Consider the following 15472-nt stretch of genomic DNA (forward strand, 5'->3'; position numbering starts at 1 on the left):
CACCAACACCAGCACGCTTGCTGGCACTGCTGCCTCTGCTCCCCTCTCTTCCAGTCCTCCAGTCAGTAATTTGACCAAATTTCCCCTAAAGTCAACAAGTTCACACTTCATCTTATTCACTACTCACCCAAGATTTTGAGCAATGCTCAACTGCTATAACTAAAGGGGGAAAAAATGAAGTTCAGGAGTTGGAGAAGGCAATTCAGTTCCCATATTGGTTATTAATTTCCTAATATAGGTGCTTCAGCTGAGTTCCCTACATGAAGAGGTACAAATCCCCCCCAGGAGCTGTACTCACACTAAAGCATGCTCAGACACCAGAACATGAACGTCCAATATAAGTCATTGCAGAGTACCACCTTCTGATTTGGCTTCCCTGATTCCTCAGCATCCTAATGCAAATGTGAAAGAGTTCAAACAGGCAGGCACTAGCTTAACTAACTTGATTTAAAATTGCACTTAATTAAATGTGAGCAGTTTCCCAGGTATCATAAGGCGTATTCATGGACTGCTTCTTTCACTATGCATTTTTGTGATCAAAGAACCCTTAGATATGACAGGAGGTTATTTACTATTTATAAAAATAATCCCTGTTTAATGTTCTGTTTGAATTAGTCTTCTAATATGAAAACTAATCTTTACTAATTCTCTTTGAAAGTCTGAGAGAGAATTAGATGATTTCTGAGGCCCTTTTTATTCCTGCACAAAAAACACCCTCATTTCAATAGCTGCTAGAATTGCACACTTTGAAAACTTCATCATTTCTATACGATAGTATCCCTAAGACAGGCAAAAAAAAACCTTAATTTTCTGTTTCTTGTTTTTTTTTTCTTTGATTTTATGGTTGTAAGAAAATATTTTCCTTTTAGAACATGAGCACTAATTTTGTCAACAGATCGTTTTCTTGAGCTACAAAGCTCAAAAAGATCACCAAAAAAAAATTAACAGGCTGACAAACAAGTCCAGAGCAACGATCTTAGCAAAGTCATCAAAACAAAGGCAAAATAAAGCAATAGTACACACAGTACTTTGGTTTCTAACACACCAACTCAGTAAAATATGCTGTATTGTAAAATTTATTTATTCACTGAACTAGGAAAAAAAGATTCATGGTCTTGAAGAGCTCTCAGAATTCTTTCAATTGAGAGACAGAACTTGTTCTTCAGCTGCAAGTACTGAGCCAAAGCAATCTCTGGACAACATATAGGGTTATCCAGCAGTAACTTTGGCTCGTTGTATAGGATGCAGCCAGGAGCCTATGGATTTGCAAGCCCCTTCCAGTTCCCCCTTTGATACCAGTTGGAAGTGGAATGACTCCACATCCTGCAGGATCAGAAATCACATTCTGCGAGGAGAGGAAAAGTTGCGCCTGCAGCTTTCTGTTCTCCGGATTCCCACTTAAAATCCTCTCTTATTGGTTGCTCTAAGGAGCTCTTTCTCGCTGCTGAATACATAATGCTAGATTTAAATTTTAGATGGCTGCAGGGTGGTCATGAGATAAATACCAAGTGTATTTGTATGCCTCTGTATTTACAGTAAGGAAAGTCATCTGGATTCAAGGATTCAAAACATGAACAAAGACATGGTAAGAGAAAGCCTTGAACAGAGGACTGCCAAATACAAACAACATACACAACTAAACCCGAAAGGCAATAACGCATTGTGAAACCCTTTCAAAACCATACAATACTATGGGAATTAAGTAAACTTAAAACTCCCCTGCAATACTCTCGTCATAGCTAATTTGTGATTTCCTGTACTCTCAGTACTAAGAGCACAATGGAGCCTCTATTGTGAGCCTCCTCCCACAAGCTTTTAAAAAATGCAAGACATTCTTTTTATCTAGACTGGCGTGGCTAAAATACATCCAGCTCCACGCAGATAAAAAAGTTATTTTCTTAGATGTTGCATTTGCTTGCAAAAAAAAATAAATAAATAGAAGTCTGCTGCCTCGCTGAGCTGAGGCTGAAGATCACAAAGGAGCAGGGCTTTGGTGGCTACGCTGCTGCCCACCAGACTCCACCATGGCAGATGCAGGAGGCTGCTTTAGTTTTAGGATAAGAAGAGAAGGTCCCACACGAAGAACTGTCTGGAAACTCGACACAATTCATACAGGCAGTGAGGACTCACAGGAGCTGAAAACAAATCAAGCAAAGTTTGACAGAGCCAGTGAGTGAAGTGACTGCAGTATTAACCACAGATCTTGACTGAGGGTGAAGGCAGTTAAGTCTTTTTGGTGCAAATTACTGGAGATAATGGAAATACATGTAGATGCTACTTTTTTCATCTTCAAGCATCCCAAAAGTTCATGTAAACAAGCCTTAATGAACAAGCCCTTCCACGCCAAAACCCTGCAGCAGAAGTGAAAGACAGAAAGCTTGGCACAAGGCAGTGAAAAAAAAAAAAAAAGAAAAAAAAAAAAGGAGCTCCGCTAGCAGAGGTCTGCTTTTAGCACGCAGGAGAGAACTCGGCGAGGATGTAAAAATCAAACCTAAAATGCTGCGGAGGCTCTGGGCAGCACCTCCAAGCTCTTTCTCACCCCAGAAACTGTACATTATGAGGACGTGGCTAGCCAGTTCCAGGCAGCATGGGAACTCACCCATACAGCACAATTACCGAAGATCCCTTCTCTCAGTAATGCTGATTATACCAACGGGAAAATCAACAGCATGAGAAAGGCTGTGATACACATTAATACTATTCAGCGAAGCACCAGACACGCATTAAGATGGTTGGTAGACCACAAATGTGAAAACGCTCATTACCCGGTTGAAAATAAACAGCTTAACATATCTGCTACAACACATTAAAGAGAAAAAAATATTTAAATATCAGTTTAAGAGTTTGGAGCCTGGCTTGTGGTTATCTCTGCTAAACACTTTTGTGTCCTGCATGACTCTGCAAAGAGTAAAGCTACGTACTCAGCAAGAGACAAGCTGGCTGCAACCATCTAATGAAATTTGACTCATCTGGGAATTCCGACCAAGGGCTCCGCACCAGTTTCTGCTAAGCCACGCGTTTTCTGTAGGAGACTGAGAACGCTGGGCTGCAAATATGGGAGAAGGAGCAGTCATTCTGGATGGTTTGGCTGAAAAATCGGCGCCTCAGTCTGCGAATTCGTATCTGGGTAAAACTCCTGCAGCAGCCAAGAGAAACTTTCTGTTTCTGTAAGTTAAAGGCAGTGGGAAGGGAGGGAGTAGGGAGGGCAGCCCCCAGCAGCACCTCTGTCGGGGTGCATGGATGAGAAGAGCTGGGGGCAGCACTCCAAACCCACAAGCCCCGCTGTGGATCAGCACACTGCTGCCTGCAGCTCCCTTTGGGCTGGATTACCCAACTTCTGACTCAGCCACGGGCTACGAGGGCAGTCTGCAGAGCAAAAATGTGCACGCAGTGGAAGATGATGACAATACCCTGCAGTGCTGCTCCTCTCCTTGCTGCCTTCTGACTGCCAACCACACCAGCCAGGTGGGATACAGAAGAACATCTTTCCTTGGTGCAGGCTCCTGCCTCAGGAAAGGAACACAGGTCAACAGGAACACAGCAGGGAGAGCCTTGGAGAGTCGGATTTGCCATTCCTGCTGTCATCAGAAAGCAGCCGCGAGCTAATCACTACTGATAGCATTTTGGAGGGTAAGAGTGAGGCACAAGCCCTCACGTGGCAGCAGCAACAGCCACCAGCCCGGCTTCTCAGGGCTCTGACACGAACAGAACAGAAAGCAGAGCCCTCATCTGCCCTAAACCAGCACCCCTCTCGCCTATGGTTATGCTCAGCTCTGACCACCCGAAGCAGATGTGGGCCCACAACCTTTTTGCAACCTTTTCTGCAGCGTTCAGGCCCACACGTAGCACGCCAGGCTGTCCCCGCGTGGTTTCCCAGCCACAGACACTTCTCATTTCTGCAGGTCACGTCCCAGCCGAGCACTGAAGGTGGCAAAAGCCACGCTTGCTTTAAAGGCAGCGAAATGGTTACGTGTGGATTAACGGCAGGGACCCGACAGATCCCGCTGGGTGCGCCTCTCACCGCTCCTATCGCGGGGTGTGCACGGCAAGGCCAGATGCAAGCTGAGAAACAACACGGGCTGCTCAGGATGTGAGGGTGCACATCCAGAAATGAGGAATTGGGACTGCAGGAGCCTGGAACTGCGGCTCAAGCCCAAGCCCAGTAAGGAGCTCGTCTGCTTCCTTCCTCGCGTTGGGCTGGCATCAGAACTGCCCTGAAGGGATTGAAGGGAGAGGAGGGGGAACTGAGCTCGGGCACAGGGCCACAAGGGCTGGGCTCCTTCCATCCCAGCCCTCTGTAACTTTGCTGGTGCTGACACAACTCGCAGACAGTGACTTGGGCACAGGTAAGGGACGTCATGTTTTAATACCGAATGCCTTCACATGGGATGGAAATGAGAGTTTTCTCCTAAAAAGCCTCGATGTTAAAACCACTCTGAACGACTGCCCCCTGCCCTACCATCTGCTCCTTCTGCTGTCTGTAGAGAAGCCCCGCGGGCTGGCTGCACTGGCAGGTACACGGCAAGGAAATCCCTCCAGAGCCCCCTGAGAACGGGAGGAAAAGATGAAAGTACAGAGATGAGCAATGATCGTCCGAAATGAACACCAAGATGAAACCCACGGCAGCATTAGGAGCGTTTAGTTCAAAGAAGAGAAAAAAATAATAACAATCAAACAATGTCAATTTTCAATTAGGCTGATTAGACACAAACTGGATAATTAGCAAATGGAATAGTAATACAGGAAGCGTAATACGTTTGAGATGAAATGAAAATATTTCACAGAAGTTAATTTATAATCATCTCCCTCAAAAATTAAATTCTTGCTCTACTACAGCAAACATAAGTATGTTCTGTTTTGCACATCAAAAAATAATTAACCTATCCATCTACCACACAGATGTTCCTTCTGGGTGATTTCCTTTTATCGGGCGTTCAGTCGTGCCTCAAGGGGTTTGCTCCCTGTCCTTGCTGAGGACTGTCTCAAACTCCTGGAGGAACCCGGCAGCTCTCTGGTCAGCTTCAAAAGCAAAGTTTTTTGGGGTCATTCCAAGCAGCAAACCGAAGCAAACTCAGACGCTCTCACGTTCCTGAAGCGCTGCTGAGCACGTTAATCACTGGGGAAGATGGGCTGAGGATTACCGGGCGCTGGAAGAGATCCGATGGGGACCGCAGCTCGGAGATCCCAGCACGCCCACCACGAGCAGGGGCTGCTGCGCTCCCCTACTCCTCCCGGAGAAACAGAGGGAGGGAGCAGTGGGTTACGGTTCTGGAAATGGGAAGTTTACATTTCTCTCTAATCAATGTTTGCTGTCTTTTCCTCCTAATCAATACAAAGGTTCAAATGAAGCGTCGTCTTTGCTCCTATGGCAGTGGGGGAGAAAGAAATCCAAAAACACAGCTGGGAGCTTCCATCTCCCGAGGCTGTAAATCCCTTTCCACGCTGTCTGGGAGTGAAGGAGTGTGAAGTAGAGGGACTAAGGCTAAAGGGCCGTGTAGTACAACTCATATCCTCACCTTAAATTTTAGGACACGTATTAAACGTGTAACTCCATCTCCGCTCCCTCACTAAATAAATAATTACGGGGCCAGAAGGTTAGGGAGCCTCAGCTGAGGCTGCTATGCTGCTACGCTGCCAACTGCTCGGGGATTTGAAAGCTTGACACATGCTGGAGAGTATCACCTCATCAGTGCTCCCAGCTGGCCTGGGAGGCAAAAACCTGACTCTCCTGCTCTTAAACGCGGGTCTCCAGCACACACACGAGCCACCAGCCTCCCCTGATACTTTGGAGAAACGCAGAGATGAGAAATTCACCACGGGTAGGGGAAGACAAAATGGCAATGAGCGATTGTGGCCCCAAGTATTTGCATGGCTTTGAGTGTTGTGTTTCACGTCAGCAAATTACAGATCGCGTTGCTTCCCAGGCCTCTTCGCTCAAGACATTTAAATCCGTGCCTTTCCAGACACTTAGCGCTGTTCAAACTATTTTCTGGCAAAATAAGTCATTTATTTATTTATTTTCCCCAATTTTATGCCATTTACGTCAACAGATACCTTGGGGGGAACGTGGGTTTTGTCCCCAGAAGGGACCAGCCACCGAACCGGGGCCGATGTTCTTCCTTTGATGAAGAGGGATTGACTTCACCCTTCCCAACGCTGGCGAGCGCGCTCCTGTATCTGCTCGATAACACCTCCCCGGTCTCCAGCCCGGCCCTAATCTCTCGGATCACACTTTTGGCTAAGCGCTGTGACCGCTCTGTTTACATTGTAAATAAAACTATAACTCTCCGGACCGGGGAGATTAGTAAATTGAGGCATCGCACGTTTTTAACAAAGAGCAGATGCCATTTATCTTTACGATACAGGAGGACGAGTCAAGAGCTAACCAAACTGACAACCGTTGGGACACTTGTCATTTGTTTTGCCACGCTATCAGGAGCTCGGCGGTATGATAAAGCATCATCCATCCCATGCACAGTATTTACGAGGACGAGCTTTTTACAAGGAGTTCATCGTGCGCTCGGGAGCTGCGCACTCTAACTACACAAGACAACGCCGAGCTGAAAAATTCACAAGGGTGGTCGGAGCAGCTTCATTTCCAACAGTGCTTTCATCGACTACGGCAATTTGGGGGACTGGGACGACTTGGATCGCCGAGCTGGCCATAAAATACCGCATCGCTTGATGGAGAAACGCGGACTCTGCACTGGGGGCGGGGGCTGCTCCCAGCAGGACGGCGAAGACACCACGCGCGCTGCTCCCATTTATGCCCAAACACACACACACACAAACTCCCTTGGCCTCGCTGACATTATTTCACATCTCTGACCAACGCGAGGGAAGGTTCAGCCCTCCAGCTGGCCTCTCCTGCCCCATCGAGGCATCGCAACCACCTCACAACCACCTATTTCTCTCTCATTCACACTGGAAAACTGTCGGGGGGGCTGTTTGCTTCATTTGGCTTTGAAATACACCGGAGAATTGCACGTGGGCAAAGTATTTGGTTACCAGCTCTCTCCCCAAATGCTTGACACGATAATAAACCAAAGAGGGTATTATTCGCCAAACGCCACGGCACTCAAACAGTGAAATCTGGCTGCCTTTGGGGGAGGAGGGGGGTCAATAAAGAGCGGCAGCACGAAATATACTAAAGTTAGCACTTTGGGCTGCTAATTTTACATGCCTGCTTGACTACCACACAGCTAAAAATAGATAAAACAGATATGAATATAGAACAAAGAGATGCGCTGGACAATTATCTCCCTCCTAGCATGGTCTACTTGATAATGAGCTTTTTAACCTTCTTTATTTACAAAGACAAGAAAAAAAAAAATTAAAGCGCTGATTAATGAGCTTTCGACCCACGGCAGAAATTATTTACATACGAATTTTATTTTTCTTTGTGCTTTCTCGTTCCCTTCCTACAAGGACACAATGAGGAGATTCAAAACATTTTAATGGGGCGTCAGGCTCCTTGCCATGGGGCTGGAATGCTAAATAAGACTATTTACATCTCCTAAGACCCCGGAGAAGGAAATCGGCGCGATGCACTCGAAACGCACGCGTACACCGCAAATATCAGAGCTGATTTTAATTCACCGGGTAAAAAGTACACACTCGCTCGGGTTTATTAGGCCTCATTATTTTCAGCGGGGCTACAGGGATGATTATCTCGAGCCGCTCCGCCGTGGCCTAAAAGCAAACATTTCTTCCCGATAAGGACAGCAGTTATTAAAATATAGCGTGACGTCCAATTGTTTAATTTAGGTTACAACAGGTGAAATTTTGAAAACCACCGCTGATAACCAGGTTTTTTTCTACGGTTACCCTGTCCTGCTCGGTGCCGTCGGTCAGAAGCTGACTTTTGAATTTACTGTTTAAGAGGGAAACAAAGCAGCAGAGCAGAGGGAAGGGTGCCTGCACGGTAAACAAGCCCGCTCTCCGCTTCATAGCCTTCCCCCGGCATCATTTGCTTACAAAACGGTAATGTTTATAAACAGGCTCGACATTGTCTTGGGTCTGCGAGAAGGAAAAAAAAAAAAAAAATCCCCCAGGAGTTCACACAATAAGGCACGGCCACCCCGCGCAGGGGCGTAGCTCCAACCTCGTCACCCCAAAACCCAGCAGCCAGCCGCAAGATGCCTTCGGCAGCGCCTCAACAGCGACAAAAAATAAATAAAAAATACAAAAAGGGGAGAGGAAAAGGGAGGAGAAGAGACGCCCAGCGCCCGGAGGACAGCCTTACCTCTGGGCCACGCAACCCGCCTGCGGATTTCGGGCAACCGTGGCAGCAGGCAGGCCTTGAGCACTTTTTTTTTTTTATTATTTTTTTTTTCCAGGGGAAAAACGCCGCTCGGAAACTTCCTGTTTTGGGAAAGGGCCGCAGGGACGGGCGAGCACCAGGTCGGCGGAAAGCGGGGCGGTTCAGCCCGCTGCTGCTTTTATTTTTTTAATTTTTTTTTTTTAATTTTCCAAAGGATGAGTTCGAGCGGCGGGCAAGTTGTGAACCTTCTGTCTCTGCCCCCCAAGCCCGGTTATAATTTGAGGGGGGGGGAGATTAAGAAGGAAGGTAACGTTGGGAAGATAGGAAGATAAAGTTAGAAAGGTGAAATTTAAAAAAAATAATAAACGTAAAAAGATAGGAGGATGAAGTTAAGGAGAGGAGAAGGTGAAAAGGATGAGAAGATGGAGTGAAGAGGATAAAAAGATGAAATGAAAAGGATGAAAAGATGAAATTAAAAGGATAAAAACATGAAATGAAAGGGTAGAAACATGAAATTAAAAGGGTAAAAACATGAAACTGAGAAGATAATAAAAATGAAAATAAAAAATAACTAAAATCAAGAAAGTTAGGGATCAAAAATAAAAACTGATATTTAAAAAAATGAATTAAGGAATAAAATTGAAGTTAAAAAAGGAACCGACTCCTGTGTTACCGCCGCCCCCCACCGCGGCCAGGCAAAGTTCCCAGCGGTGCTGCAGCCGCCGGGCCAGCCCCGCTCCCCGCACACCCCCCGCTCCCGCTCCCAATCCCGATCCCGATCTCGATCCCAATCCCGACCCGGATCCCGGCAGGCCGGGACGAGGCGAGGCGAGGCGAGCTCCTTACCCAGCGGCAAGCCCTTGTTCAGCAAGTGCGAACTTCCCATTGAAGCGCTGCGCCCGGGCGGGCGGCGGCGGCAGCGGCGGGGCGGAGGAGGAGGAGGAGGAGATGGAGGAAGAGGAGGGGAAGGAAGAAGCCGCGGGGGGGGCACGGCCGGGCCGGAGCCGGTGCCGGGGCTGGGGCTGGGCCGGGGGCAGGCGGGCGCCGCCGCGGCATATGGCGGCCGCTGCCTGGGCGCCCCTCGGCTCCGCCGCCTCGGCGCGCGCGCGCCCGCCCGCGCCCGCGCGCATGCCCGCCCGCGCCCGCGCGCACCGCCTCCCCCCCCCTCCCCGCGCCCGCCGCGCGCACGCGCACGGGTTCGCCGCCTCCGAGCCGGCGGAGGCTGGAGGCTGGGTGGCTCCACACCGCCGCCGCCGCCGCCTCGATTTGGTGGTGCACAGAGGGTGGAGGGGATGGGGAGTGAGTGGGGCGGGCAGAGAGGGTGGTGGAGGGAAAGCTCTCAGCGCTGGTGGGGTTTGGGAACTTCTGTGGTGGTGGTGGTGGTAGATTCGTGTTGCTGCTCGGCGTTAATACTGCCTCCAGTATCAACACTGAGTGCAATGTTAACACTAATAATTAACATTATTAGCATTGCATCCAATGTTAACACTGTTCAACGTTACCACAGTGTTCAACCTTAACACTGCCTTCAATGCTAACACTGTATCCAACGTTAACACTGCATTCGATATTAACTGTGTTAATGCTCACTGCGACCCCCCAGATCTCCAAAACATCAGCCCTTCTCTCATTTTGTTATTTTTTCCTGTCTTTCTTCCCCCCCTCACAAGTGATTACAGACCACACACAACTCGCTTGTCCTGCCAGCCCCACACCGCCTCACCCCCTGCCTGCTCACCCCACACAGGGCCATAGCACAAACCCAAGTGATAACAGTTCCTTTTTTTTTCACACAGTACTGGGGGAAAATTGTAAATGGACATAAAACAAAACAAAACATTTGACATGGTGCGCACTTAAGGAGATGGCGGGTGCTGCCTATAAGCATTGAGGCACTGGAGGAAAGGACCTGGACGCTCCTGGGTCTGCTGGTTAACCTCAGCAACAGATGTGCCCTTCCCCAGCCCTGTGGAAGTCAGAAACCCAGCACCTTGCTCCTGTCACCTGAAGCAGGATGGGGATAGAGACTGGGGTCAGGGCACGAAGTCAGTAGGGACGCCTGGCCCACCCATATACAAACACACCATGCTCACTGCAGGCTCGTGGCTCATGTCACCAGCTGCACAACCCGTGTGCTGCAGCATGGCAGCACCCCAGCTCTCTGACAGAGACAAGAGAACTTAAAACAGAGTTTTTTGCCTCATTTTGGTCTTTAAGGGCAGACCCGGGGCTCCCCATACACTCATCTCACCCCCTGATGCGCCTCACAACAAACAGGGCTCCCCTGCGATGTAACCTCATGAGTCACCCTATTCATTTCAGGAGCGTATTATTAGCTATTAATTATTATTGACGGCTCATTTTAGGAAACTATTAGTAATTACTATTAATAACGGTTATTTATGGATCGTTCGGGAAAACATTAATAATTATTACTAATTTTCCTTGATCGGTCGTTTGATGAAATTACTATTAATATTATTGATGGATCGCTCGATTGAATTATTATTAATAATTATTAATATTAATCGCCGGTGGTTCACTTCGGGAACTTCTTGCTCTCGGTTACCAGCGCTGATGGCGGCGGGCCCCGCCCCGCCCCGCCCCGCTCGCCACAGGGACCCGCGAGCCGCCAAAACGGCGGCGGCGGCGGCCGCCAACCAAAGAGTGCGCGGCGCCGCCCGCCTCGGGCGGGCTGGGCCCGGGGGGGGGGGGGCTGGTTTTGGGGACCCCCCCTCTGTAAACTAAACCCCTATTTTTTAGGAAACCTTGCTTTTAGCTTACAGATGGTCCTCGGCGACCCAAGCTGGGCTTCCCCTTTCGTCCTCCGCGTTACCCAGCGGGATGGGGAGGCGGCTCCCCTCCCAGGACGTGGTGGTGCAGCCCCTGACCGGCCTCCATCTCCTCACACCTCAGCACAGGCACCGACAAAAATCCCCTAAAACAGCCCCCAGTTCCTACACATCCCTAGGACAGCAGCTAGCCGAGTGCCTCATGTGGGGCTGACGTGAATAAATTGGGCTCTAGTCACTTTAAAGTGGCTAACCGCTTTATTTATTTCTTATAGGTGTTAGCAAATAGGGAAATGTCTACGTATCAAAGCTCTGGGGAGAAAATGGGGATTTATTTATATATATATATGTATTTTTTCTTCATTGCCATGTGGCAAAGTATCAGCAGGAGCAGGCATTAGGGATAGAGCGCGCTCAGACGGTGAGCACGGTGTCTGCGAACAGCAATATGGACATGGAAGCATCTCGGGGGAAAAAAAAAATAAATTAATAGCGAAAATGAAAATTCTGAAAGGAAATCTGAGCTTTTTTTTAATATAGAAACGTAAACAGACCCAGGCAATGAGACCATTTCCTCGGTGGGGTTAGGCGACTGGGCAAATGTTTAGTTCTGAAGTGGAGCTGCTGCTCCGAGGAGGGAGGGGAGTGTGGTACAAAATATTATGACAAGGGGAGTGCTCCAAGTGAGGATAAGTTGGCATGATGAACAGATGGAGTATTCAATAACAGGAGGTTATTAATACTGCAGTTTGGTATTCTCTACGCTACTTCATGAAGGGACTCATATGCTTGCTCTTTTTCTTTTCTGATTGTATGCAGGCTTAACAAATACGCAGGCTGTAGGTAATGACGTGCCTACTCCCCTCCCTGGGCGCGCACGCATCACAAATTCATGGTTCCTGGGAAAACACCAAGGGCTGGACCCTCGGCTGATTGTAACCGGCCAACTGCGTTTCTTTCAATAGCAGCAAGCTGATTTGCACCTGCTAAAGGAGAGAGGTTATCTGACCCTGTCTCCCAAGTCGCAAGGTCTCTCCACCCTGCTCTCTGACAGCTGCCACAAGGCACCTGCTCTAGGGAGGGAGCCGGGAAGACTCTTCAGGGTGGAAAAGAAAACAAAATAACTGAGGAGGGAATGAAGTTTAACTGCAGAACGCAATGCGATGCTGTTTCTGTGCAAGAAAATCAAGCTTGCTTTCACCCAGAGTTCGGGGCTTTCTTTTCCTTCTCCCCTACGTGGCTTTCAGTGGCCTAGTTTTAGACCGGGCGTGAGAAAATCCAGGAGCAGACCAGCTGACTGCAGCCAGGCCTTCAGCTACCCCCATTCATTTCATTTCCTATGTCTTCAAGATCGCCTCTGGGTCACAAAACATTCGGTCCTCTTCACATCTCTTAGGCTATGATTTGTGCAGCTACAATATAAGGAAATATTCCCCAGAATGTAACAATTCCAAACCTTTTATCACATTTTGGCACTGATGTCACTATAACAAAAAAAAAAAAAAAAAAAAAAACAGTAACATTACGCTGCTGAGTCTTCTCTGTTTTGCACCAAGAATTACGACATTTTTCAAAGCCCCCAAACTGTTTCCTGCCTTCTGAAGAGTCAGCTGGAGGCACACGTGCTGAAGAGTAAATACATTGCTTTAAGTGTATCTGTTAACAGCCATATGTATAATTTAAGTACAAGTTTTATTCCCCTCAGAATCTCTAATCAGGAGGGCATGACCTTGGGCTTTCACAAATTAGATACATTAGGGTAGGATATCTCTAGCAGATGTGACTTTGAAGATACTGAAAGAGGAAGTTTTACTGTTGTATCATCTAAGCACGAGCCAAGATACTTGCCGAATTCTTTTTAAAGTGAATAATGCGATTTGACAGTATTCCTACATCTAGATACTGCGATTGTGTACTTACAAATTTTCCTTATTTTGCCATAGGTGTGTGTGCTGGCTCGTTCATGCGTGTTTCTCCCTCATTATCAAACATGCAGCATTCATAGGAACGCCTGTTTTAACAGTTTGTAAAGCCATCATTTAAAACCTTTGTGCACTTTTTAATCAAAATCTAAGATTCTGTTTCAAAGGAATATCTTAGCTTTTGTCAATAGTAAATCTCGCAGATGCTATTAGGAGATCCTGAAAGGGATTTATGTCAGAAGAAAAGAATGGCTGAATAAAGCAGGCTCAACATTTCAACTTTATCCTAAAAATAGATCTTGAAAATGTGTAATCAAAATAAGTCAATGCAATTTATTTCAAATCTGGAAAGAAGACTTTGGATTTAAATATTTCCTTCTTTCACTGTGATCCTGAAAAGCATTTTTTAATAAAAACACACACATACAGATCAGTCTACTTTCATTTTGCAACTGCATATTATAATTAGAGCTTTTTTTTTTTTTTTAATGTATTACTTCCTCTGTGTAACTCCCCCACTGTAGGAAGTTAATGCTTTCTGGTAGATGTGAAAGAGAAAGGCCATTTTGGAGAACCATTTTCAGCAGGTTCTGAGGGGAAAATGGAAAAAAGAGTAATTGACAAAAGGGAGACATTTAATCTTTAAGAAATGGTGGTCATCGCAAGCATGAAATAAAATAGAGGACCTTCATTCACTGTAGAAAAGAAGGTTTACCAAAGGATCAAAGCAGTAGATTAAAGTTCCACTTAATGAACAAGAAGTTCAGCTGTGTCAAACATTCAAAGTCATTTCTGAAATGCCAAACGCGCACCGCTCCTTTCTCAAAATGGAATGGCTACACTAGCTCTATACTGGAAATAACAGCCACACAAAAGTGAAAAAGCTTGCAGTGTGCTGAATGAAAGGAAGAATAAATTCCCTTCAAACCAGTGAACACAAAAAAACCTCTCTCTTCTGATGTTATCTGTATTAAGTGACTAAGGGATTTTCTTCTTGATCTCACCCTCTTCATATAAGTGCTGAAACCACAAGAACCAGGGTGGAATTAAATCCTCTGCATTTTCTGGTTATCATGAAATAAGAAGTATCATTTTCCATCTAGTCAAGAGGAGTTAACAGAGCGTTTCCAGGAAGGTCTGCGTTCTGGCTGAAGAGAAAAAGAAGATAGAGATGAACAGCAGAAGAAACCTATCGAGAACCATTAGTGGATGTCAGCCATTGTCCATCTGTTCACAGTGGAAGCAGTCCAGACCTGAAGGAACAACTGCAACCTGCCCCATATGGCTCGCTCCCTTCTGCGCTGCCAGGGCTGCTTTGGGGATTTGACATTGTACGAGGTAAAGGAGAAGCAGCACAATCTGTGTTCCCAGGAACGAAGAGCCAATTAACATGAAAGAACAAACAGTGTTTGTAACCCAGGGGGAGGCTTTCTCCTTCTCACCTGTCTGAAATCTTGGACCCCGTTCAAATTGTGTAAGTTGCAGAGACGCTGTGCTGAGGCTCCTCGTCCCAGGGAAGTCCTTAAAAAGCTAACCATGGCTACTAGCAAAATCCTGCAGGCTACCGAGAGCCCCTCAATCAGCGAGTGAGAGCACTAATCCAGCTGTCTCCAAAGGTGTTCCAACAGGCGTTTGGGAAGAATATATTACATGAAAAGTGCCATTAAAAATTTTAATACAACGTCCTTTCAACATAATGAATGAGAATAACAACATTCTGCATTTACTTGTACAGAACTGGGTTGTAGCAAGCTACAGCTGAGCAGTAATTTGCTTCTTAAGTTTTAAATCTGCGGGCCTGGTCATGAAGCAAGGTGTTATTTTCTGTACGATGAAGGGCAGCAGGCTGAGACTCACACAGGGCAGTTCCGACATCTGAGTTCCTCTTCCTAATGAAAAATAGATCCTCTTTGTGATGCTGCGCTCCGTACGCCAAGACGCAGCAAGTGAAGTGGCAGACAGACATACATATCAAAGCCAACTGCAGGGATCAAAAACCTGCAAGTTTGTCATACATTCAATAACCTGCTTGGTCATAGTCATTTCAAAGGTAATATGGAGAATAATTAACTCTCCAGTGGCCGAGCAGCACCAGCAGATGTCCTGAATGAACTTCTTGTCAGAGTGCGTCTTCATTTTTGTTTCAGTCTTTGCTACAGCCACAAAACTCAGTGGATGTAGAAATTCAAATTCAGAAGGACAAGGACATGCCAATGCCGCTGCCACTTCCCGAAGACAACAGAGAGATGCTCAGGAGTTTCATCTCTCTCTGCTCTAGCTCTGAAGCCATGAGCAGTTAACTAATGTTAGTCCAAACCCGAGGCAATTTTCTGCTCAGAAGTGGGATTTACTATTTTGGGCCTGGCACGAGGCTAAAGCAGCAGCACTTGGCACCTTTAAAAATGCTGTGCACTCCTACCTGCTTGCACTGGCAGTAAGGTAATGGTCCCTGTGCTCTAATGGGATTTGCACTCCGGTAGGCTCTGCTGTCTCCT

At 46.9% G+C, this 15472-nt stretch overlaps 1 protein-coding gene across 8 annotated transcripts in view; it reads right to left on the reverse strand.

Moving 5' to 3' along the window:
- The window catches only part of CTBP1 (C-terminal binding protein 1), a 227346-nt gene that overhangs the window by 56494 nt on the left and 155380 nt on the right, over positions 1 to 15472 (reverse strand). For 3 of the 8 annotated variants that reach the window (XM_068679654.1, XM_068679656.1, XM_068679655.1), the window contains exon 1: positions 9110 to 9401. The exons of the other annotated variants lie outside the window; for them this stretch is intronic. In XM_068679654.1, the coding sequence (XP_068535755.1) occupies positions 9110 to 9149 (40 nt within the window). In that variant the 5' untranslated portion in view covers positions 9150 to 9401. Of the gene's footprint in view, positions 1 to 9109; positions 9402 to 15472 lie in introns of those variants that run through there. 8 annotated transcript variants of the gene reach the window in all.

Source organism: Anas acuta, chromosome 4 (assembly GCF_963932015.1).
Source record: "Anas acuta chromosome 4, bAnaAcu1.1, whole genome shotgun sequence".
Lineage (NCBI taxonomy): Eukaryota > Metazoa > Chordata > Aves > Anseriformes > Anatidae > Anas > Anas acuta.